This window comes from Colletotrichum aenigma (genome assembly GCF_013390185.1).
Source record: "Colletotrichum aenigma strain Cg56 chromosome Unknown KSG_Cg56_contig04, whole genome shotgun sequence".
NCBI lineage: Eukaryota > Fungi > Ascomycota > Sordariomycetes > Glomerellales > Glomerellaceae > Colletotrichum > Colletotrichum aenigma.
Window position 1 is genome coordinate 5,666,005 of NW_023500910.1, and position 22,228 is coordinate 5,688,232.

Below are 22,228 nucleotides of genomic sequence, written 5' to 3' on the forward strand. Positions count from 1 at the left end.
TTCAGGAAGAAGGCTGATCGCTCTGCATTGTTTGACTCACGTATAACACTTGAACAGCCACTTGCGAAGGTGTATTCAATGACAATTTGGTGTTAATCATCAATACTCTTAATAACTAATATTATTAAATTACTGTATTACTTGTTCGAGTTTGAGCATATCCCGCCTTAGTTCTCAGCAACCATGAGCTGGTTGGCCTCGAACGTCCACGGCTTAGGGGCGTCGACATCGCGCTTGGCCACAGGCACGCGCTTCGGCACACCCTTCGGGATACCGATGCGAGGCCTGTTGAAGGGCGCCGGACGCTCAGCAGTACGCTTCGTAGCTGATCCGGTGGAGGCGTAGTCAATGCCGCCAAAGGCGCACTTTCCACCCTTGAAAGCGGCAGTAGCGGCAGCCTTCCAGAGGTTGGTGATGTCGGTGTGCATGCTGGCCTCCCAGAAGAGTCTGCAGTCGGAGTACTCGGCGATGAACTGCGCGGGGGTGCCATCATCCCAGTTCTGGCGGAGAATTTCGTCCTTGACGTTGACACCGGCGGCCGAGGAACGGGAGGTGACATAAGTCGTGAAGCGGTCGAGCTCCGCAATCAGGGCGGGGTCCTCGGTATTTTCCTTTGCGAGTTGCGTGTAGCCGTAGACGCTGCTGAAGCCGTAGCTCTGCGAGCCCTTGACGCCGCCGACGCCCTGGATCTTGCCCTTGATTTCAGGACGGCCACCCATGGCGATGCTCTTAACTCCGGCATCCCACTTCATGAACTGAGAGAACAGGGTGCAAGTCGAGGCGCAGTAGCCGTCAAAGAGGAGAACAATGTTCTCAGGTCCGCCGAAAGGCCTGGTGAAGTTCTTGCGAGAGCCGTAACCAGTGATGTCGTATCCAATACCGTAAGTGGTGTTGGTGGTGTCTAGGGGGTTGTTGAAGTCCCACTGAATGAGGTCTGTGTACTGGTCGTTCTTGTACACGGCCTTGAATGGTCATGTTAGCATTTGAAAATCGATTCACATATGTGCGGATTAGAACTTACCGGAGGAAACTTGTCCGAGTAGGAAGTGAACTTGTCCAGGTTTCTGTCCAGGTCATAGCCCCAGTTGTAAACAGCTTCGCACTGTTGAATCAGTTCGTCAGAAGCTGTCTCGGGGTCATATCCCTCGCAGTTCTTGGAGAACACTTCCGAGACGGCCTTGAAGCCAGGGGAGTAGCGCCAGTGGCCAGTGCCCTCCTGGACGATATCGGGGAAGATCTGTCGAAATCTGTGAAAATATGTAAGCAACACCCTTCTCATCAAGCTGAAGTGCTTCAACCTGAAAAACGGGGGGTCACTTACGTGTCATAGCCCTGGAAGATGTAGCCACCGCCATTAACCTGTACATCGACGACGAGCTTGGTCTTTCCAGCGCGGACAGCAGCCGCGAAGAAGTCTTGAACAACCCTCTGGAACTCAGGAGGGTCCTCGGGTGAGAAAGAGAGCATAGCCAAGACTGCGACATCCTCGAAGCCCGGCTGATCAATGAAGTAACCGGAAACGATCTCGTCGCTGCTGATGATGACAGGGGCAGGGTAGCCGGGAACTCCAGTAGGGGTGGCAGCGGGAGCGGCGGAGCTAGTCGGCGTGGCGCTAGTGGTAGGGGCGGCCTCCTTGGCGGCGACGGCGCCGGGGGCGAACTTCTTGAAGAATGTGGTGCCGTCGACGACGCCGGTCCAATTGCCCTTGAGCCTGGCAACGTTGGAAAGCTCGACAGAGGTGCCGTTCTCGAAGGTGAAGGACGTCACCTCGCCAGGGTAGACGTAACGAGTACGGCCGCCCCGCTTGAAGTAGCCCGTGCCTCCGACGGCTCCGTAGGCCTTCTCGTAGAACATGGAGTTGTAGGCAGAATCGGCATCTTGGTTGCCAGTGACCTTGAAGATGAGGTCCTCGATGAACTTGACCGCATCAACACCGTTGATGAACTTCAGAGCGGAAGCGGTGTCGGGGGTTGAGATGATGTCCTCGTAGATCTTGATAACCGGCGTGGAGCTGCCGTCCTCGCTGATCGAGACAAGACCATAGGGTCTCTGCCACTCAATGGCGTTGGTGAGAATATCTGAGTAAACGTACAAGTGTCCGTCGTGGCCGGGTCCGAAGACATTGATGAACATGTCCTGCTGCCAGGAGTATTCGTTGGGGTACTGGTCAGCCTCGATACCGGCACGGACCTTGTCGAGAGCACCGAAGAGATCGTGGGGCGGGAAGAAGTAGTCGGCAGGGGGGTCCTTCAAGAAAGCCAAGTCGGACTGCCACTCCAGGTACGGCTTCAGCTCGTCGATGAACTTGAGAGCCGCCGCCTTGTTCAGAGGCGCAGAGTTGATGCAGTCGTAGGCAAGCTTGGCCTCCACAGTCGGCGTAGCGGTTGCTGCGAGCTGAGCGGCCCATGAAGCGCTGACTGCAGAGCAAGCAGCCCCAGTGGGAGTACCCACGCTGGTGGTGGTCGACGGCGCAGCAATGCAGGAGCAGGCGCTTGAGATGCGGACCTCAGCATTGCCAACTTGGTTGGCCTTGCAGTTGTCGAGAGCAAAGGCCGGAGTGGCAGTGGGTGCAACTGTGCCAGCCGTGAAAGTGGCACAGAAAGCGCGCGCAGTCTCAAGGCGACCCGGAGTCTGAGTGGCCCTCAGAGCGCGGAGACAGTTGTCGGCATTGCAATCGGCCGCACTGGCAAGCTGAGTTGCCAGAGCAAGCACAACAGCGCTGCTATCAGCCAGAGAGAACTTCATGGCTGTGTTTGATATTCAGTCTGACGAGACCGAAAACAACGAATGGCTGAGCTGATCCACTGCAGAGTGCAAGCAGAACAAGATGGCGAGCAGCTCATGGAGCACTGTCCGGGAGGCATGAGAGTCGCTTTTATATGCCCTGCCATGCATGCGGCGCTGCTGCACCGGGCAAAAGTCCATCTGTTTACCTTCCTTCCTTGGCCTGCAGATAGCAACATGCAGACCATCTCGTGGTGTCATGGTAATATCCCCTCTGCAGTAGCAGCACTGCAACGCGACAGGGGTTCGGCGGAAAACGCCCAGAACTGGCCCGCGGTCCCGAATTCCACAGTTCTCACTGACTGTTCTTAACAAAAGGCCCAAGCTAGTACTATCACCTTCCTCATTCGACTTAACATAAGAACCTCACCACTAGTTGGGGCCGTTGGCAAGACACGCCGTTAAGCCCCTCATCACGCAACGCCAACCATTGTTGTCTGTGGAAAATTGTTGTTTTATACCAAGTTTGTACGCCATTTCATCGCCACTGTATCCCTCAAGATCAAATCTCTCAAGAACAGCGACATGGGATTTCTGCATTGAGAAGTTTGACGTTCTAGGCAAGGAGAGGGGCTGAGGGTGGCCTCTGCGACCAAGCCGATTCTGCAATGCGTCTCCCCCGGGCCGATCATCATTTGAACGTGGCGTTGGCGCCATCACCCCTGCCTGCCCTCCGCAATTGAGGCACAGATGCTCAGGTTGCAGTGCCTGTCGGCATGGTTGCAAGGCTTCTTGCCGACCAAGAGTGCGGTATCTCAATCGCCAAGATAAATCGCCAAGGTGTTGAGGGGATCAATTGCCGGGGACGTAGTGCTGACGCCAAGTTTCCAACAGTAAATATTAGAATCCTTTGCATTGGATTCGTGTGATAACATCCGCTTCTGTGGGGGCATCAGGCTTCTATGACCTCATGAAAGTAAGGAGACCAACCGTCCCAACACTTCTGGAAAGCAAGGGATCGGAACAGACTATGTACGATTTGCCGTTGTGATAACAGATATTGGGTGATAAGGATCAGGGGACCCGCGATAAGGCAGATCATACCTCCGTAGGTAGTAGCCTCCACACTGTCAATGTTCGTCAGAACTGATTACCGAAAGAATAGAAGGCGTGGTAAGTACCCCGGCAAGACTCAGTTATGCATAGGTTTTGGAAAATATAGATCGCGTTGTGTTCGTAGCCAATTGGGAAAGAAAGTCGTCAACTTAAAGAAGGTTGAGGCTCACTAAGCTTGACAATAGCCTTTGATTACGACCCGAGCTTATTGCGGGCAGAACATTCCTCGTATTCAATCGGCAGTTTACCTACGTCGATCTCATCTGCGGCCGTAGTACGACAATTCATTCGCTGGCATTATCCGACCTGATCATTCAACAGATCTTCGCGGGTCATGAAAGACAAAGAAACCCGTTGCGCCATGATCAGTGATCACCCCGCGCGGCAATCCGATCGGGGAGATTGACTTAACCCCGCCCTCGGCATCGCCCGGTCATCCCGATGGAGCCGTTGACTGGGTCAAATTGATAGTAGTCAACTCGCTTCGTGTTCAAATCCCCTGCATCATTGCCTCTTTTGTGACAATCTTTCTCGATTGTGGATTCTTAGACACAGCTAACCACCATGCCCGACGAAGAAGTCGACGTTCTTATCTGCGGTAGCGGGTCAGCGGGCCTCTGCGCAGCGGTCTGGCTAGCTCGTTGCGGGGTCAAATTCAAGATCCTCGAGCGCCGGGAGGGTCCGCTCCAGCAAGGCCAAGCCGACGGCGTGCAGTGCCGGACAGTCGAGATTATGGAGAGTCTGGGGTTGTCGGAGGATTTGTTGAAAGAAGCGTACCATGTTCTGGAGCTCGCATTTTGGACTCCGGACGGTAACGGCGGGATCCGGAGATCCCACCTAGAGCCGGACACGGAGCCGGGGCTCAGTTGGCTGCCCCATGTTATCCTGAATCAAGTACGCATGTTTTCCATGAAGAGCTTTAAGAACAGGGCTAATGAGACACTCAGGCCCGCATCAACGAATTCATGATAAAAGACATCGAACGCGTATCTGGTCAGTCTCATATCCAGTATGGCAGCGACGTCCAGAGTGTCGAGGTAGACAGCCAGTTAGCCAAGGATCGAAAGGCTCATTGCGTCACGGTCAAGGCGGTAGAAAACGGAGTTGAGCGCACGTATCGAGCGAAATATGCCCTGGTACGACTCCAACCATTGCGACACCTAATTGGGTTGCTAATTAGGTTCTTCAAGGGTTGCGACGGTGCCCACAGCTCCGTCAGAAAATCACTGGGGTTCAAGATGGTCGGGGACAGCACCGACGCCGTCTGGGCCGTGATGGACGTCTTTGCCAAAACAGACTTTCCTGACATCCGCAAGAAGTGCGTTCTGCAATCTCCAGCGGGCAACCTCGTCATCATCCCGCGAGAAGGAGACGAGAAAGTTCGCTTCTACATGGAGATGCCTGGCTGGGCGGCAAGCGACGTCAAACCTGACAAGGTGAAGCATCGGGTTGACCAGATATTCAGCCCGTATACGGTGGACATTGTAGAAACTTCGTGGTTCTCCGCGTATTCTATCGGCCAACGCCTCGCAAACAACTTCACCAAAGACCACCGTGTGTTCCTGACTGGGGACGCATGTCACACCCATTCCCCGAAAGCTGGCCAGGGTATGAATGTGAGTCTTCAAGATGGGTACAATATTGGATGGAAGCTCGCGGCTGTGATAAAAATGGAGAACGATCCCGCGATATTGGAGACATATGTCTCCGAGCGGCAAGAAACCGCCAACGATTTGATTGAGTTCGATCGCCACTTCACCAACCTTTTCTCATCATCGTATCGGAAGGAACATGGTGTCACCGCGGAAGACTTTCAGGACTATTTCATCAAATCAGGGAGATACACAGCCGGGCTCGCAATAGAGTACAAGCCCTCAATTCTGATTCGGCCAAGCGAGGCTGATAAGCTGGCATCGGGTGTGCGCGTGGGAATGAGATTTCCGAGCGCGCAAGTAGTCCGCGTTTTTGATGCCCGGGTTATGCAATTGGCGAGGGCCTTGCAGTCTGATTCTCGATGGCACGTGGTTGTTTTCGGGGGAGATATCAACAATGCAGAAGGCGCGGCTCGTTTGTTACAGGTAGGCTGAGCGATGTGTCGGCCAACACGACCTTTGTCAAGGACCCATTGATATTCTAATCATCATACCAGGCTACCTCAGAACTGGCCGCTGCTCTGGAACGCTTGGTTCTTGAACGTTTTCACCCAGTGTTGTTGCTCAAGTCTGACCGGAAAAAGCTGGATGAGAGGAAGATTCCCAGCTTCTTCATGCCAAACACAGGACATGGAGGAGTGCGACGTAAGTCCATCAACACCACATACTTGTGTCCATCAAGGCTCCATTTCGCTGACGAGAGCTATCCAATGCTTAGGTCTCCAGGACGTCTTCGTTGATGACCAGAGTTATCATGCTGGTCATGGCGAAGCTTACGCCAAATACGGCGTCGATGCTGCAGTTGGGGCTGTGGTCCTCGTCCGTCCAGACCAATGTAAGTGAGCCAGGTCTCTACCCCTCATTCATCAGCTGAGAAGGCCTCAAGACGTCTCTTTGATATGCCCATTGGGGCGAGCAGAAGACATCGTTAAATTCTTCATGGACCCTACCATCCCCTCGAAAGATTGAGAACTATGACGTTTTCTTGGAGCGCCTATCGAAATAATCTTCGACTCCACAGCCGATTGGTTGGGACTGGGGCATTCATTGGCTGTTAAAAGATTTTATACTGAGTTTTCATGTCTTCGAACTTCAGCTACAATCTTGAGCAATAGGGATGAGTTCAGGTATAAAAGGCGTGGAATCCTTTCGTCTTACCTTTGGTGCCTCACTGAGCTCGAGCATCATTAGGATATTTTGAAAACACTTTGTCTTCTGTCGTTGATATTCATCTGTGAGCTAACTGTAACACTTCGGTGACAAGAGCCGGCGTAGAAAGCATGCAAAGAACCTTTCAACGAAAGAGAGCATCCATTACAGCCTTTTACAAAGCCTCCTTTTTCATGCCCCGACCGCCTTCAGTGGCTCTAGTGAAGTTGCGAAATCTTTTAGCAGCCACCCATCTGGGCTGGTTTGTCCAATGATTTCGCGAAGAGTTTTGGGACCGCTTTGGAGGAATAAGTTCAATCTTGACTACAGCATTTTGAAACGTTTCTATTATTTCTCCAAGTCAAGTCAATGAAAGTGAATTCCTGTGTTCTGCATGGCTGCCAGCAGAAAGGTATGGGGAAAAGGCTTTGTATACCTGCTTTATGTGTACTCCGCAGCTTTATGCTCTAGAGAACCCAAACAACTTTATTAACGCTTCCATGACTAGGTATTGAATTTGGACGACTGAGCAATACGTCTTTGCTCTAAACAGGTGAGATTAAAGTATATCAAGCCGGCATCTTGATGAAATCTGAAGTCAACAGCTGCTGCTCTAGTCCTCATCGCGTTTGTGCCATTCATTGCGACTCTGGACGACAATAGCAACTACTCGCTCAAGCAATCCATCCTCGCCTTCTGTGGCATCCTGTAACTTCAGTGTCACCCACCAGCTGTCGCCATTGGTCAACGCAAAAATGGCTCGCCTCACCAGTCTGCCGTCTGAGTTGATCGAGATGATATGCGACTACATCCGCCCGATGCACCCGATGAGAGACCGCTTCGCCAAGGCCAGTCATGAGAACAACCCCATTGACAGGGTCCTCCTGCTTGAATGGCGATCTCTCAGAGACCTCTCTGTAACCAGCCGATACTTCCGGAACGTCATCATGCACCGCGGTCTCCTCCACCGCACGCTCATCATCCGTGACTCCTTTCATGAGCTCTTCAACCTCCTGAAGCTCTTCAAGTCAGCCCCGGAGCTCGCCCTCGCAGTCAAACAGCTCTATGTCTGCATATCACGGCGTGATCCCGGTCCGCTGGACCTTGGTCCCGACAACACGCTGCCCATTCTCATGGCGATCAAGGACTTGCGTCTGGACTACGAGGATGCGAGGCTCAAGGTGCTCTGCAACTATGGGAAGATGCCGCAGCCTGACTGGCTCTCCGGCTTTCTATCCACCTATGAGGAGAAGTCTAATCGGAACGCGTCTATCAGGCGCTACGGCATCCTCGTCAAGATCGTCATGGCGCAGATGACTAATCTGGAGGACATTGGCGTCGATGTGAGGGACTCAGACCTACTCAGACCTAGGATCAATGGGTACGGGTGGTCCCCTCGCGAGTTCATCCCGAACCTCTCCCAGCTAAAGGCCATTTCTCTTAGGGGGTCCAAAGCGAGCGGTCTAGTCAGTCATGATCTGGACTTCCTGATGAGATTGGGACCCGTCAAACATCTCTACATCGACACAATGAACTCGAAAACGAGCACCTTAGAATGGAGATACAATCCATTCTCTTTTTTGTTGGGCGTCCTGGACAACGTCACCGCGCTCATTCTCAGCGACAGCACGTTCGCTCCTAAGGGGCTAGAAATCATCCTCCGTCGTTGTGCACCCCTTTCAACATTCAAGTACAGCGTCACCAGTGGACGGACACCGAGTCTCTCCCTGCCTTCTCAAGTCGTCGCCGTTCTGGGAGCCTGCCATGGCAAAACCCTCCGAACACTTTGCCTCAGATTCCTGCCCGTCGGCGGCAATAACTACCTCCCCGGATCCTCCACCTCCGACACTTTAATCGACGCTCTGCGGGGATTCGACGTTCTGGAAAGTCTCTGGGTTGATCTGGATGCCGTAGCTGGAGGCAGTGAGAGGCGTCCCGCAGCATCTCAACCGGCAAACTCCCACACGCTGCCTTGGATCATTGGCCCGCCGGAGCGCTTCGTTTCAAGCCTGCCTCGAACCCTGAAGAGGGTCTTCCTTTGCGTTCCAGATAGGACCAACGGATGGGACGACAGTGTTGTTTGGCTGGCGCGCGCTGCAGATGAGTTCCCTGGTCTGACTGACATACTTTACTACACCGCGTTTCGAGGATACACTTTCCGGATGGTTGGTAGAAGGCCTGTCAGGTGTCCTTATGTGCCGGTGCTGCAGTGGGATTAACATGCTTCATTGCTGATGGAGTTATTTTTGAGGATCCTGCATTAAGATAATACCAGCGGACGGGGGGGGGGGGGGGGGGGGCAGATGTTGATATCATGGCATTAGTCTTGTATTTTTGTCATTCATAAAATTGATCAATCGCTTTCATTCATCTCAAGCCTTCCCCCACCCCTGAACCACGCCCACAAACCTCTCAACCTCCCCCACCTCCGTCGCCCACGTCGTAAGCAACCTCACAACCGCCTCCCCATCGCCTCTCTTCTCCCACACATAAAACACAAACCGCTCCTGCAGCGCCGCGATCAAGCCCACCGGCAGCACCGCAAACACCTGGTTCGTCTGCGTCACCGCGTACACGCTGAACCCCGCACCCGCAATCCCCGCTGACAGCCGCGCCGCGCACAGGTTCGCCTGCCGCGCGAGGTCGAAGTACAGCTCCTCACGGAAGAGCTCCGCGAACTGCGCGCCCATGACGCGGCTCTTGGCCAGCAGCGAGCCGTGCTGCTTCACGTAGAACTCGAACTCGGAGGCTAATCTTGCGTCTTTGACGACCACGGCCTCGCCGAGGAGGGCGCCGTTTTTTGTGCCGCCGATCCAGAAGATGTCTGTGAGGTCGAGGATGTCGCGGAGCGTCATGTCGTTGGCGGGGCTGGCCAGCGCGGTGCCGATGCGCGCGCCGTCGAGGAACAGGAGCAGCCCGTTTGCCTCGCATATTTGCTTGATCGCCGCGAGCTCGGCTTTCGAGTAGACCGTCCCGATCTCCGTGGCGTTGGAGATGTACACCAGCCTCGGCTTCGCCATGTGCGGGAAGTGCCAGTTATCATCGACGGCGCGCTGGATCGACGCGGGCGTGAGCTTGCCGCCGTCCAGCGGGGGGACGTTGATGATCTTGTGCCCGGACGCCTCGACGGCGCCCGTCTCGCGCGTGACGATGTGGCCCGAGGACGCGGCGATGACGGCCTCGTGCGGGCGCAGGCAGGCGGCGATGGAGATTGCGTTGGCGGAGGTGCCGCTGGGCACGAAGAAGATGCCCACGTCCGCGCGGCCGAGGTGCCGCCGGATGTGGCCGCGAGCGACCTCGCAGCAGGTGTCGCCGCCGTAGCCGGTTTCTTGGGTTGTGTTTGTGGCGATGATGGCTTTGAGGAGGGCTGGGTGCGCGCCTTCGGAGTAGTCGTCGAGGAAGCTGTAGCGGGGGGCCGCTGTGGGCGCGGGGAATTGGGAGGGCATTGTGGGTTTGGGGGTTGCTGATTAGGGAGATGATGGAAGAGGGTGGGAGGTTGTGTGCTCAAACCGCAGCTCCCGGGGGAATTTCTATATACATGTTGACCTTGATTATTTTGTGTTGCTGATGGCATGGAGCGCCGTGGAACGCATTATCGTCCGATGACATAAAATCCGAGCGGGTTACTAACTGCTACGTTAGTCAGTGCGGGAACCCGGTGGGTCGGTGCTCATGCTCAACAAAATACTGACAGGAACATGTCGCGTGTGTCTCGAAACTTTAAAATGAAAGTACGGCTACTTGCGGCGTGATGGCGGATATGTTCGGCATCGCGGGGACCGGATGGGGATCCCGGGTTGTCTTATCTTTTGGCAGGGAGCAGGGAGCTTGATGTTGACCCGTGTGTCCCTCATCGTGCGTTTTGTCGGGGGGGGGGGGGGGGGGTGGGGGGTGGTCAAGAGGATATCGTCTGCGACGCGTCCAGCGAGAAGTCGATGAAACTGCGGTACGTCTCCACGGTTGAGGCGTCGAGGGGCCGCGGGTACGTGAGGACCTTTTGGGATCTCGGGCGCAGGGGCACGCCGCTTGCGGTGAGGTCGTTGGCGTGGTCGTACAGCTCGGGGTACTTCGCGTAGAAGGCCGGGTCGATCTTGTAATACGACGCGCCCTTGTCCATGTTGAGCTGCTTGAACGCGGCGCGGGCGTACGCCGGCGACATGAAGAGAGCCGTCACATCCGGCGCCGGGAGCGTAACTGCCGTCGTCGTCGTGTCGGCATCCTCGTCGGTGGTGGTGGTTGACATGGCCGTGATGAGGTCGGTGACGCGGATGTAGACGGTGACGTCGGGCGCGCCGCGGACGAGGTCGGACATGGTGGTCTCGACGACGTAGCCGGTGACGGCGTCGCAGAAGATCTGGTCGATGTGGGGGTTGGCGGCGTGCAGCTGGATGAGGCGGTCGCGGATGGAGGGGAAGGGGATCCAGTCGATGACGCGGGGGTGCGGGTGCTTCATCTGCGCCTCCGTCGGGCGGTAGCGCTGGTGAAGCTTGTCGAAGGTGGCGGCGGAGGGGTAGAGTTGCCAGGCGGTGAGCTCGATGATGTGAAAGAAGCGTGTTTTGGCGTACCAGGCCATCACGTCGGGGCGAGTCATGCTGTTGAACATTGATAGGACCATGAGAACTGGTTGGTAGATGCTTTGGAAGGTTAGCCGGTGTGCATGTTTAGTTTGTGCTTGGGGTGATGAGTTGGTTACCCTTGCATTGAGGGCTGGACTTTAGGAGAGAATCCGGAAGCAGCCAACTTGCTCTTCAACAGTCGCTGGAGAAGCTGGATGTGGTCCGAGAATGGCGAGTTTGAAAGCGTCCAATTCTTCCTGAGGACCAAGCTTGACTCTTGTGTTGCTGCCATGGCGGCCTGGTATGGCTCAACGCCGGTTTGGTACTCAAAGCTCCAGATGTTCGGGATCTGGTTATATAGAGGGCTGATGCCGGCGGCGTTTATCAGTTCGGGCAGCGCACCAGTATCGTCTAGTTGTCCTTTTGAGAGTTAGAACGAGTTTCCGTGGTGATACAGAATGAGCACTCACCTGCAGCTGGTTCATGGCCTAAGTGAGGATCAAAATCAAATAGTGTGGTGTCAAGCGACGTCATGTCCATCGGCCGTAGCGCAAGCGCATCGGCTGTTTCTGAGTGATGAAAGTGACTTTCTTCAATCTTACTCGGACCCTCGTGTGTCTTGCCACCACCAGAAGCTGTGTCGTTGAGCGTCTTGGACACAGTATCATTCAACCCTTGCAAATTGGCCATGAGTCGAGATAGTCTCGTCTGCACCTCGACCAATTGCGCCCGGAGCTGGCGGTTCTCCTGCTGGAGAGCTGCAACTCGCTCATCTTCTGGTTTCTGATCCGTGTTGACCCTATTGCTGAGTTCTCGGATGCGCTCTTGCTGTCTGCGCCGGAAGGCCTGCTGGGAGAGGCGGTTGCGAAGTCGCCTAGACAGGTTGCGTTAGCCGGTGCAAGTGAAGAATTTAGTGACATGAGATAGTTGACTCATACTTCCGCTCCTGCTCGGTCATTGTTTCTCTCTCGTCGCCGTGAGTGTGAGGCTCGTTGTGAGCCATTGTCGTGGCCGCTTTCCTTGGCATTTTGGCGTTGGTGGCTCACCAATGGTGAGAAGTTGTTGGTCTGAAGGGAGCTTATCGATGGTCGCGAAATTCGGAAATGTCACCGCCCAGGCCAATTGGGTTTGACGAGGGCCCGTGCGCGGAGCTAGCGCCGGGACCCACATCCGATCCACCCTCCGAAATCTCCGGCTCGCAGGTACCGGAATCGGCGACTGGTCTTCCGGTCCTCGCTATCTCCCCACCGGCCCGGTGCTGTGCCGGCGTTGTGCTGCTTTCACCGCCCATCACCCCGCGACTCGCAATCTGTTTATGACGAAGTCCACCCACATCATGTCGCAACCTTCCATGCAGACTTGTTGTGGCCATGTTTCGCTTACCGGAGATTTTCAGACATGCTGTCTCTCAGTGTCTCAGGGTGTCGTCCTGGGGTAGGTATACCGCTTGTGGGGTAGGGGCCGTTGTTTTTACCGTCTTTCATCATGAGGCCATCAAAGACTTGTTGCAGATGCGGTTTCCTCTTATCTCTTGCATCAAACACGCTCTTCTTCAGCAACGTCCAGCCCCGCTCATCACAGTCGATTGGCGTCTCCTCTGAGCAGGAACAACGTGGCAACCCTTGAAGCCCAAAGCATGACAGCCCAAAATGGGTCATGAAGCTGTAATGTGTCTTTAGCCATCACCATCGTCAACCACTCGAGTAAGCTCGATGGGGATCGCCAATCGCACAACCCCTGGACAAGCAAGCACCACTGCATCCAATCGCGTCAAGTAGCGATCAGCCACATGTACGAAAAAAAAGCAGCCACCAGGCAAACAACACATCTCGCATGCAGCAATCACGGCAGCAGACATCGACCGCAGTCCAATAGTCCACCAGTCTCCTCCCGCCGCCATCTCTTTTAATAGGCCAGGGTGCGGTGGGAGGATAGACCCTGGCCGTTGAAACTCAGCGGCTGGGAGAAAAAAAGGGGACGCTCCTTGGCTGCTCCCGACGGGGACCCGCGGGGCGTGGGAGCCGACCAGTTACAGGCGACGGGAGATGTTTAGTGGGGACCCAGCCACTGACATTCCCGTTCTCAGCGCAGACAGAGTGACAGCCCACCACCCAACGGGCCAATGCACGTAATCGTCGTCGTGCCATTGTGGGCTCTGCTGCGAAAATTGTTAGTGCCGTCGCCTTTTCCCAGCCACTTGGATACTGTCAATGTAATAGACTGGCTCTTCGCTCGAGAAAGAAGGAAATGTCTGTGTTTCTTTATTTCCTAGCTCCCGTCCTTCCAGTCTGTTGATCTTCGATCTTTTTGCACCCGTCAAAATTACAAACGTCTTTTGCCGTCGTTCAGGGTTGGCCCCTAATCATCAACCTTCGCGTCTTTCCCAGCCTCCATCAAGAGCGAAGAGAGACACCGAACCCAGAACCCGGACGAAGAGTTACAGCGTAGTGTCTCATTCGTCCTCCTCCCACTGTCACTCCCAACACAACGCTCAAACGGCGGCCTTCCTCGCAATCATGGCCATGGGCATCCAGCAGCAGAACCACCACCACCAGGGATCACCGCCCATGTTCCCCGGCGACTTTGTCGACTACGGCGGCCAGTATGAGACAAACGACCGCCAGCCGCGAAACACCGCCAACGGCACCGCCAACGGTCGCTACCGCCGCCCTCGGTCCCCCTCCCTCGACGACGACTCTCGCTTCACCACCGGCGCCCCCAGCGAGCAGACAAACTCGGAGCTGCACGACGCCGTCCTCGCCCAGGCGGCCCATCAACAGGTGAGTTAGGTTGCCTTGGCTTACAGCGAATATCCCACACAAACAAACAGAGAGAGAGAGCACGGAGCCCGAGGGAAAAGCAAGACCTGCTTAGAGCTGGTAGCTGGTACAGGCACCGTGCCACCAGCCTCCAGAATTTCTTACCTCATGCTACCTCCTCAAACTCTTTTCTCGTACAAGGAGCCAGCGCTCGCACCCCCCAACCTCCCCACCTCCCTCCCCTCCCTTTTCACACCTAAACACGGGCACACCCGCTGCTCGTGCTGCCCAAAAAACATCAGACGAACACACATACACACCTACGCGCACATACACATCCATTACCTCACACAAACACCACAAACACCACAAACCACCACAAACCACCACAACCGCGATCGCGAACACCGCGACAAAGACACACAACCGCTGACAATGTCTTCCACAATGCAGCAGCGAGTAGTCCCAACAACCCAGCCCGCCGGCGCGCGCACCCAAGCCCGCGCCGCCGGCCCCCGAAGCGGCCCCCCGTCCATGGCAAACGCCTCCCAGAACCGCCGCTCATACCCTCAACCGCCGCCCGTCAACTCCCAACTGCCCCCCTACGCCGGCAACCCCGAAGACGAGTGGTCCCCGGCCTCCCGCGCCGCCGCCGCCGCAGCAGCCGGAGGAGCAGGAGCAGGCGCAGGAGGCTACTCCCGCCGCCGCACAGAACGCCACGCGCGCCGCCAGTCCTCCACCTCCGGCGCGCCCACCGCCTCCGACCCCGCCCTCCAAATGTCCGGCGGCGCCGCCTCCTCCTCCCCGCGCATCAACAACAACGGCGACCACCACCCGCAGCGCGCGCCCTCCAACCCCGCCGGCCTGCGCCCGCCCTCCCCGCCGACGGCCGGCATGAACCTCGGCCTGGCCGGCGACGAGATCTCGCGCCTGCAGAGCCCGTCCATCTCCAAGAGCGTGCTGGAGCCGCTGCAGCGCAAGATGCTCGAGTACCACAACCTGATGGAGGAGGCGCAGGGCCAGATGACGCAGCTCGACGCCGAGCTGCGCGCGCTGCAGGAGCGCCGGCGCCAGGCGGAGCAGCGGTTTGTCGATGCCAAGGGCAAGCACGACGAGTACGAGCGCCAGCACCTCGACGTCGAGAAGGCGCTTCGCGGGGACTATGCCATGCCCATCCCGCCGCAACAGCAGCAGCAGCAGCAGCAGCAGATACACCCGCAGACGTCGCAGCAGCAGCACCAGATGTACAACGACAGCCCGCCGCGGACGCTGGGGCGCCCGGCGTCGAGCATCATGAGCTACGACGAGAGGCCGATGAGCGGGCGCAGCTCGATGCAGGGGAAGAAGGGCAAGTTCCGGATTAGCTTGTTCGGGAGGTAGATCAGCTTGCTGATTTTGGTGACACAGCAGGGGGTGTTCTTCGAAGTTGTTTTAATATTTCTTAGTTTGTGATGATGAGGCATTGATATCTATCCGAGAGAAGGGTAGGGGCACATGTAATGAATTGGTTTAATGCGCGGCATGGCAGAATAGAATGCATCTTGCGATGTTCTTGGTGAATAAAAGTTGTTTTCACTCATTTCAATGGCCGGCTGGTGACTGATCTGCGCCGGTGTTGATCTGACGGCTCGCTTTCCGGACCTAGCTCCGAAAGGGTCCATTTCCTCGGACGAGGCCAGCCCCGCACCGTCCGGGATCCCCAGCCGGATCCTTCCTATAGCCCTCGAACAGTGCCAGAAATGCCCTAATCGGCAGTGCGGTAGCATCGGCGGCCTCTTTCACGTTCAGCAGGTTTTTCTTATGCACTCTGTCATAAGGCTACATGCGCATGACATGATCTTACCCAATTGCCTATCCTATGGCAAGACGGTAAAAGGCGCTCGCACAGACAAGTCAACAAAACACACAGGTTGCTGAGTCCTTCCTGCATTACTATATCTCTTTTACATGGAAGTACCAAAGTAGGTTCGCGATTGCCTCCGCCCAGGTTTGAGTAAGCCCCAGTCACGACACCTACACCCGAACTCCGCCGCTCTCAGATAATCCTCGTCTCTGAAGTCAATGCATACGCCTGCCACGGTTCTTGACTGGCTCCCCCATCTGGCTATGCCTCCGTGGATCGGTCCGTCCATTAATCACACCATCCCGAGACCTGTTCAGGGTCGGCAAAGCAAGTTCCACGCCCGTCAGCGCACTGGAAACCCTTGGTGGCGATGGTCTTGCAAGCGAACTCCCACGGGTCTCCCTCGATGTAGCCGCCTTCTTTACTGTAGCACTATAAAATTGTTCAGCTTTTGCTCCAGTCAACATACCAAAGGTTGCCATGGTTTACTCACGCGGCCAGAAGGAGTGTCATACGAAGTTCCTCCCCACTGCGAAGATGTTAACTGGTGTTTATCTTCTGGTGTAGTGTTCAAAGGGGAAGAGGTTTTGTATACCGGGTATTGATTCGCGTCGTACTCGGCGCATGCGACAGTGGTCATGCGCCAGTTGTAGCTGTCGCCGTTGTGGCAGGTGCAACTACCGTGGGGGTCGGCCATGCTGCGTTCCCAGTGTCAGCGTTGTTCGGTAACATAATACGCGGGTCCTCCTCGACTCACACAGCAGAAAGCAAAGCAAACGCAACGGCAAACTTGGTATACGAGAGATGCATCTTGTACAGGTGATGAAAGGAACGGCGTTGAATGGCGCAGCTAGTAGCAATTCAGAAGCAAGCAATCGAATCAAGGACTGGATTAAGTTGAGTTCCAGAGACACAATGATAGTCGGGAGTAGCACAAGTTTGCGGGCGTTATATAAAAGTAGGAAATGCCTGTATAGCTCGAGTCAGCCATCTTTGCACTTGTGGCGTCCATGAGGTTCTGGGTGATGGAGGCTGTCCGCGGAAAACGATGTCTTCTGCACCAAAACGGAGAGTAAATCCACACTTAGAACACGCTGTATGACGCGATAACATGTATCTTAGGGCGGTAGGTTCGGTGAGATCCATGATTAATCTGCATGAAACAAATGTCTACGTTTGTATCGCTCACCCGAGAAGAACGAGGTCATCGTGAATATCCCGATCCACATGTGGATGGACTGCCTTCCCCATTTGTCAATTTTAAAGGGGTTCTTCCCTTCTTTCATTTCCTTTAAGACTCTTTAAGCCTGTTTAGACTAGGTATTCTTGGCACCGTTTACGCTTATCCCCACACTCCCTACCTGGTGACTTGCTCAACTCCTTCGCGATGGATGTCCTTGTTGCTTGGCCAAAGCCAAGCCAACATCAACGCGTCAGCCCACATGCACTTTTCCCGCAGACGGCTAGCGCCTTCGTCGCATTTTCAGCAGATGTAACGGCACGAGTCATAAGAAAGGAAGTTGTGAACGACTTTGCGGACTTTGAGGCCGCATCGTTAGCTTTGACCGTGTTATTTCCCCACTTCACCGCCGCCATGTCTGGAGGTAGACCGGAAAAATCGCATACAGAACAGCTGCGTGTCGCTGGCAATTGTGTCGTTGATTGAAAAAGGAGAGAGGGCTGTTTATTTGTGTCTGTTGAGATGAGTGAGCCGGGCTTCTTCTCCACGATTTGTGGTGCAGCTTCACTCTGGCCTCTATCACCAGCTCCGCCAAGCACAATAATTCCAGAAATCAGAAATCGAAACCATCAGCTTCCTTGTGGCCGGTGACATGTCGACTGAAACGGTTAGGGAGGCACGTTACATATAGTCGCGTCCTTGTGACATAGTGAGATTGAGATCAAGTTTTGTTCTTTCATGAGGGGTAATTTGTTGCGGTAAAAGTACGAGAGGCATTTTGCAACTTCCGGGTACAACAGCCGGATTTCAACACCAATGGTTCATCTGTAAGTTTGGCGGGGACGTTGGATTGTGGGCCGCTCACTTGATATCTTACTCTGCACCAACGATTGAATACACAGCCCCCTGTACCACTTCGCTTATGCATAGTTGACCACAGTCACAGGCGGCGATGCTCACTGGGAGAAACCGAACTCATCTTCGACCATGCTCCGTCCCCCTGTTGGGGCATACAGGCGCACCATGGGATGTTTTGGAGCTAACCAAGTACAACACGATGCATCTTCCACCCAATCGATTGAATTGCGCGAGTGGATAAACACGCAGTTCGTGCATCTGACACCCCCTCATCATCACAGAAAGAAAGAAAAATTCACTCTCTACGATGCCTCTTCCTTGAAATTCTTTGCAAGCATCGGTGGCCAACACTGAACCCAATCAAAGAGATCGGGGCATTTGACGGGTCGTCAAAATGCTGCCAAGTCATTCTTTTGACTCCACTTCGGATCGCGCGAAGAAGAATGGGTACTATTCCTTCGGCGATGAGGGGCTCACCGCCACCGTTGGGGCATCTGGGCAATTACTGCGGATATCGCGACATTTCCCTGGCAAGAGGACAGGATTCTGTGTGGATGAACCCGACATGGAAGAGCCATTCCGTGTGACTCCTCGACTCAAGCAGTTCCTCTACCGAGCTGAAGACGCCTCCTCCGAAAAGGGCATCGGCACTTACGTCGACGCTCTCCACCTGAATAGGCAAGTCTACTATTCAGAGTTGGTACATGATAGGTGGCCGGCTTTCAAAATAGGCTCACTGGATGTGAACCTTGATTTACAATATGCCATCTTGGATGGCACCGTTTATCAGACGTTCAAATTTGATTACTCTCAGATCACCAGGAACGGATCTAAACCCCCAAGCCCGCCGATTGTTCGTTTAAGGAGTGATTTATTGATCAGAAACCTGGATTACATAACCCTACCGGGCCACAATCCATTCAATAATCCTGGTGACAACCGGTACAAACCGGCGCGGCTAGAAGGTGGCAGTGTCCTTCGAGAGCATGAGGACGAAGATGGCAAGCAATTGTTCTTTTCTATCATGGCATTCGATGACGAGCGTGTCTTCGAGATCGTCGAGGCCCCTACTCTACAGATTGGGGAGATGCCAGCCGACTACCTTCTTGGGTGGGATTATCTGCTCAAATGGGACGAGCAAGCTTCCAAGGACATTGATCAATATGGGCGTCTATCAGTGACAGTGGCGTATAGACTTGGGTATGATCAGTCGCCTGTCAGGCCGGTGGACACGGTCCAGTCCGCGGAGCAGTTGGATCTATCCACAATGCCATATGAGGCCCAGACTTTCAGCAACAACCCCAACCTCGATGTCTGTCTCTGAAAGAACCTGGAGCACGTTCTCTCCGTTTGCAGCATTCCAGTGGTTTTCACACGGGGCGACGAGGTGCCAACTATCGCTCTCACCTGTGGCGATGTGGATAGTCATTTTGTGTCGACAGCGGCGTCGTTGTGAGTATGGGATTCGCTGAGTTCATTGGACTTTCTGACAGAATATTCAAAGTTACTGTTTTCAGATTCTATTGCTGGCCCTGAAACACTTTCAATCCCGATATGAGAGTTTGACAGCATACGAAAGTGATCCTAATTACCAACCTGCGACGAATGGAACGAAAACCTACGTCTATGGAATGATGAGCCGTATCAAGCGGGTATGCAAAGGTCACATGAGGTGGCTCTTCAAAACGTCAAACACATCTGGAAAGCTTTTCTGTCCATATTACTGGGTCAACGGGGACGAGATAGAGGAATGGCAACTTGGGGACCTTCTTTCGAGAAAGTCTCTGGTCGAGACACCTTTCCAAGTCCTCAAGGTATGCGACTTCTACGAGATGAGTAGTGACGACTTCGATGGAGACGATATGCAGACACTTGAGCGTATTGTCCGGACATGAATTCAGGAAATCTATAATCATAAAGTCAACATCCCAGGTTTATACGCCTTCCCCCGATATGATACGGAGCCAACCAGGACCTTCTACCTCACAGACCACGCAGTGATCTGGCAAGCCATAAAGTCTGCCGAAGATATAGGCATACAGCTCCCTGCATCCCCAGAGTGCTCGTCAAAGCACATCCAGGAGAGCATCCTCGAAATGTTCGACAGTCCAAATCCTTCCATACAGCAACGCCTTCTGTCTGTGAAGAGAAGTCCCGCTAAAACTAGATTCATCTTTCGGTCTACAGATACAGCATTATTTCGTGCGGCGGAAATGGGACTCTTCGACCGGCCGACACGATTAGACGGTCCTCATGGACTGCGTAGGAGACTGGATATTTGGGAGAGAACGATACAATACCAGATTCATCACTACGCCCATGATACAATCAATCGCACTGACCCTCGGAGGTTGGCCCTACCTGTGGTCATGGGGCATTTCAGACCCTTCAATACGACGATGGGGACGTCAAATCCGGATGCAGTTGTCTTCGCCCTGCTAGAACTCTCTTCAGACAATGGAATATTTCCAGGGGTACTTGATGAAAGATCTCGGCCTGTCAGTTGTTACGAAAACGAGCTTTTGCGAGGCAAGTTCTGGGGAACAACGTTCGAGATACCGTACCTTTTGTGGAAGTATTCCCACACGCCAAATTTCGGACATGCTCCCAGTAGAAAGCGCAAGAAGCTTGGGGACAACCATTGGGATAGACCGCTTCAGCCTGATCATGTGGCACCACTGGCCATGCAATCAATCGCACAGCCAAATCTATGGGACGGTGTACATCAGGATCGATACCACTCTCAAAAGGCATCTCACATCCCTCTCAACAACATGTTGTCCCATAGCAACATAAGGGAGCTTCAAGATGAATGGCTTTACAATCCGCCGACGTTTTTCATTTCTGCTGCTGCCATTCAGAAAGCTCAAGAGGGGCTTGGTAACCTAATGGCCATCCCTGTGGACCTAATATATCTCACCTTCACTGGGGCTGTCGTTGACATTCCCAAGTCACGGCCCGTGAAAACGAAAACGTCAAAGAACAAGATTACAATGAGAGTCTTGCAAAACGCTACGGAAATTCAAAACGTAGTGGATGCGGGCAGAACCGCTGAGGATGCGAAGAAGAAGAGATTTTGGGCCTTTTTCGCATCAACCCCTTCCGAGAATGAGGTTTGCGTGGCAACCATTCCGGTGATATCGAGAGATGACCGGGAAGAGCAGGAGATGAGATCCTTTTTCCAAAGGCATAATTCCTACGACAATTTCTTCGCCGAGGACACCGCAGCCTTGTTGAACACTTGGACAACAGAGCTTCATTTGTCATTTTACACCCTGCTGCACGACGACCGACCTGGTGCTCCCCCTTCAGAGGACACGTTGGAGGCCGAAACTTTCCACTTCACGACATTGAGTGGGGTTGAGGCACCAAGATACCTTCGCAAGTTTGCCGCAGGCTTTCGATTGAAGGGCGACTTCTTTGATCGGTACTGGACATGCAATTTCTTGGAAGCCAACCCATCGCGGGCAGACGACTATCCTTGGAAGGAAGGAGTACAAGAGGAAGTGCAGAGAGAAGTGCAGGCTTTGCTGGAAAGGCAGTTCGAGGGCGGTAGAATCACTGAAGTGGAAAAGAACTCTTGGCAGCAGAGAAGAATTCTGGAGCTCATCTTGTTCGAACGGATCATGCAGAGGATGAACGAGAGTACGAGAGGAATCCTCGAATGGGCAACATCTGTCTTGATGGGGACGAGGAAGCGCCTGCAAAAGACGCTGAGGCCGACTAAGGGGACCAAGGCCACTCGGCCGCATTACAAAGACCTGCTCGACACAATCAAGGAGTTTCGGGAGTTTCAGAAAGCCATTCGAAGGATGGGAAGGCACTATGCGGAGGCCCTTGCGAACATCGATCGTTGGCGCGACCGAGAAAAGGGTCGCGAATTGGAAAGGCCTCGATGGACTTTCAACGACGAAAGTCGATACCGAGTCATCATTCTGAAATTGCTAGCATCGAACGATGACAGCATTCAAACTCTGCGGAGAAATCAAGACAAAATCACAAATCTTATCGAGATGGAGCTGGACTTGATGCGGGGTGACTTGGAGTTTATGCGAAGCGAACTGAATCAAACACAGGACGAAAATATCAAGTTGTTCACCGTGATTACCACAATCTTCGTTCCGCTGGGTTTCGCTGCCAGCATCTTCAGCATGGACAAAGCACCAGAAACCACCACCCTGTATTACATGTTGGCCACCGCAGCGGGGCATTTGTTTTCACAGGAGCGATGCTTTGGGTGATCAAAGAGGTCGACTTGAGGAAGCCATATGGCGAGTTCAAGGGTTTGTTCAGGCGCAACAGGACCAATATCGAGGACGAAGACACAGAGAGCGACGAGGAAGAAGACGAGGCCGATGTAAGATCAAGTCAGTACGAGACACAGAGTAGCA

The 22,228-nt window shown here is 54.2% G+C and overlaps 9 protein-coding genes across 9 annotated transcripts; 5 read left to right on the forward strand and 4 right to left on the reverse strand.

Moving 5' to 3' along the window:
* Positions 1-167: 167 nt before the first annotated feature.
* Positions 168-2,745, reverse strand: ustP-6 (Peptidase S41 family protein ustP; the record flags this gene model as incomplete). The annotated part of the gene is made up of 3 exons (XM_037322592.1): positions 168-962; positions 1,022-1,247; positions 1,322-2,745. The coding sequence occupies 3 exons, from the start codon at positions 2,743-2,745 to the stop codon at positions 168-170; spliced, it is 2,445 nt and encodes an 814-aa protein (XP_037179319.1).
* A 1,659-nt stretch (positions 2,746-4,404) lies between these two features.
* terD (FAD-dependent monooxygenase terD) lies at positions 4,405-6,461 on the forward strand (the record flags this gene model as incomplete). The annotated part of the gene is made up of 6 exons (XM_037322593.1): positions 4,405-4,734; positions 4,788-4,976; positions 5,031-5,918; positions 5,990-6,137; positions 6,211-6,327; positions 6,379-6,461. 6 exons carry the CDS (start codon positions 4,405-4,407, stop codon positions 6,459-6,461), a joined length of 1,755 nt encoding a protein of 584 aa, XP_037179322.1.
* Positions 6,462-7,396: 935 nt separating this feature from the next.
* On the forward strand, positions 7,397-8,860 carry CGCA056_v007345 (uncharacterized protein; the record flags this gene model as incomplete). Its single annotated transcript, XM_037322594.1, has 1 exon — positions 7,397-8,860. The coding sequence occupies one exon, from the start codon at positions 7,397-7,399 to the stop codon at positions 8,858-8,860; it is 1,464 nt and encodes a 487-aa protein (XP_037179321.1).
* A 153-nt stretch (positions 8,861-9,013) lies between these two features.
* Positions 9,014-10,087, reverse strand: ltaE (Low specificity L-threonine aldolase; the record flags this gene model as incomplete). The annotated part of the gene is made up of 1 exon (XM_037322595.1): positions 9,014-10,087. The coding sequence occupies one exon, from the start codon at positions 10,085-10,087 to the stop codon at positions 9,014-9,016; it is 1,074 nt and encodes a 357-aa protein (XP_037179324.1).
* A 449-nt stretch (positions 10,088-10,536) lies between these two features.
* On the reverse strand, positions 10,537-12,200 carry CGCA056_v007347 (uncharacterized protein; the record flags this gene model as incomplete). The annotated part of the gene is made up of 4 exons (XM_037322596.1): positions 10,537-11,275; positions 11,335-11,617; positions 11,668-12,071; positions 12,136-12,200. The coding sequence occupies 4 exons, from the start codon at positions 12,198-12,200 to the stop codon at positions 10,537-10,539; spliced, it is 1,491 nt and encodes a 496-aa protein (XP_037179323.1).
* Positions 12,201-13,713: 1,513 nt separating this feature from the next.
* Positions 13,714-15,336, forward strand: CGCA056_v007348 (uncharacterized protein; the record flags this gene model as incomplete). Its single annotated transcript, XM_037322597.1, has 2 exons — positions 13,714-13,977; positions 14,410-15,336. 2 exons carry the CDS (start codon positions 13,714-13,716, stop codon positions 15,334-15,336), a joined length of 1,191 nt encoding a protein of 396 aa, XP_037179326.1.
* Positions 15,337-16,087: 751 nt separating this feature from the next.
* Positions 16,088-16,609, reverse strand: CGCA056_v007349 (uncharacterized protein; the record flags this gene model as incomplete). The annotated part of the gene is made up of 4 exons (XM_037322598.1): positions 16,088-16,231; positions 16,293-16,328; positions 16,395-16,497; positions 16,557-16,609. 4 exons carry the CDS (start codon positions 16,607-16,609, stop codon positions 16,088-16,090), a joined length of 336 nt encoding a protein of 111 aa, XP_037179325.1.
* A 1,622-nt stretch (positions 16,610-18,231) lies between these two features.
* CGCA056_v007350 (uncharacterized protein) lies at positions 18,232-19,161 on the forward strand (the record flags this gene model as incomplete). Its single annotated transcript, XM_037322599.1, has 1 exon — positions 18,232-19,161. One exon carries the CDS (start codon positions 18,232-18,234, stop codon positions 19,159-19,161), a length of 930 nt encoding a protein of 309 aa, XP_037180278.1.
* Positions 19,162-20,830: 1,669 nt separating this feature from the next.
* On the forward strand, positions 20,831-22,078 carry CGCA056_v007351 (uncharacterized protein; the record flags this gene model as incomplete). The annotated part of the gene is made up of 1 exon (XM_037322600.1): positions 20,831-22,078. One exon carries the CDS (start codon positions 20,831-20,833, stop codon positions 22,076-22,078), a length of 1,248 nt encoding a protein of 415 aa, XP_037180279.1.
* Between the last annotated feature and the right edge of the window lie 150 nt (positions 22,079-22,228).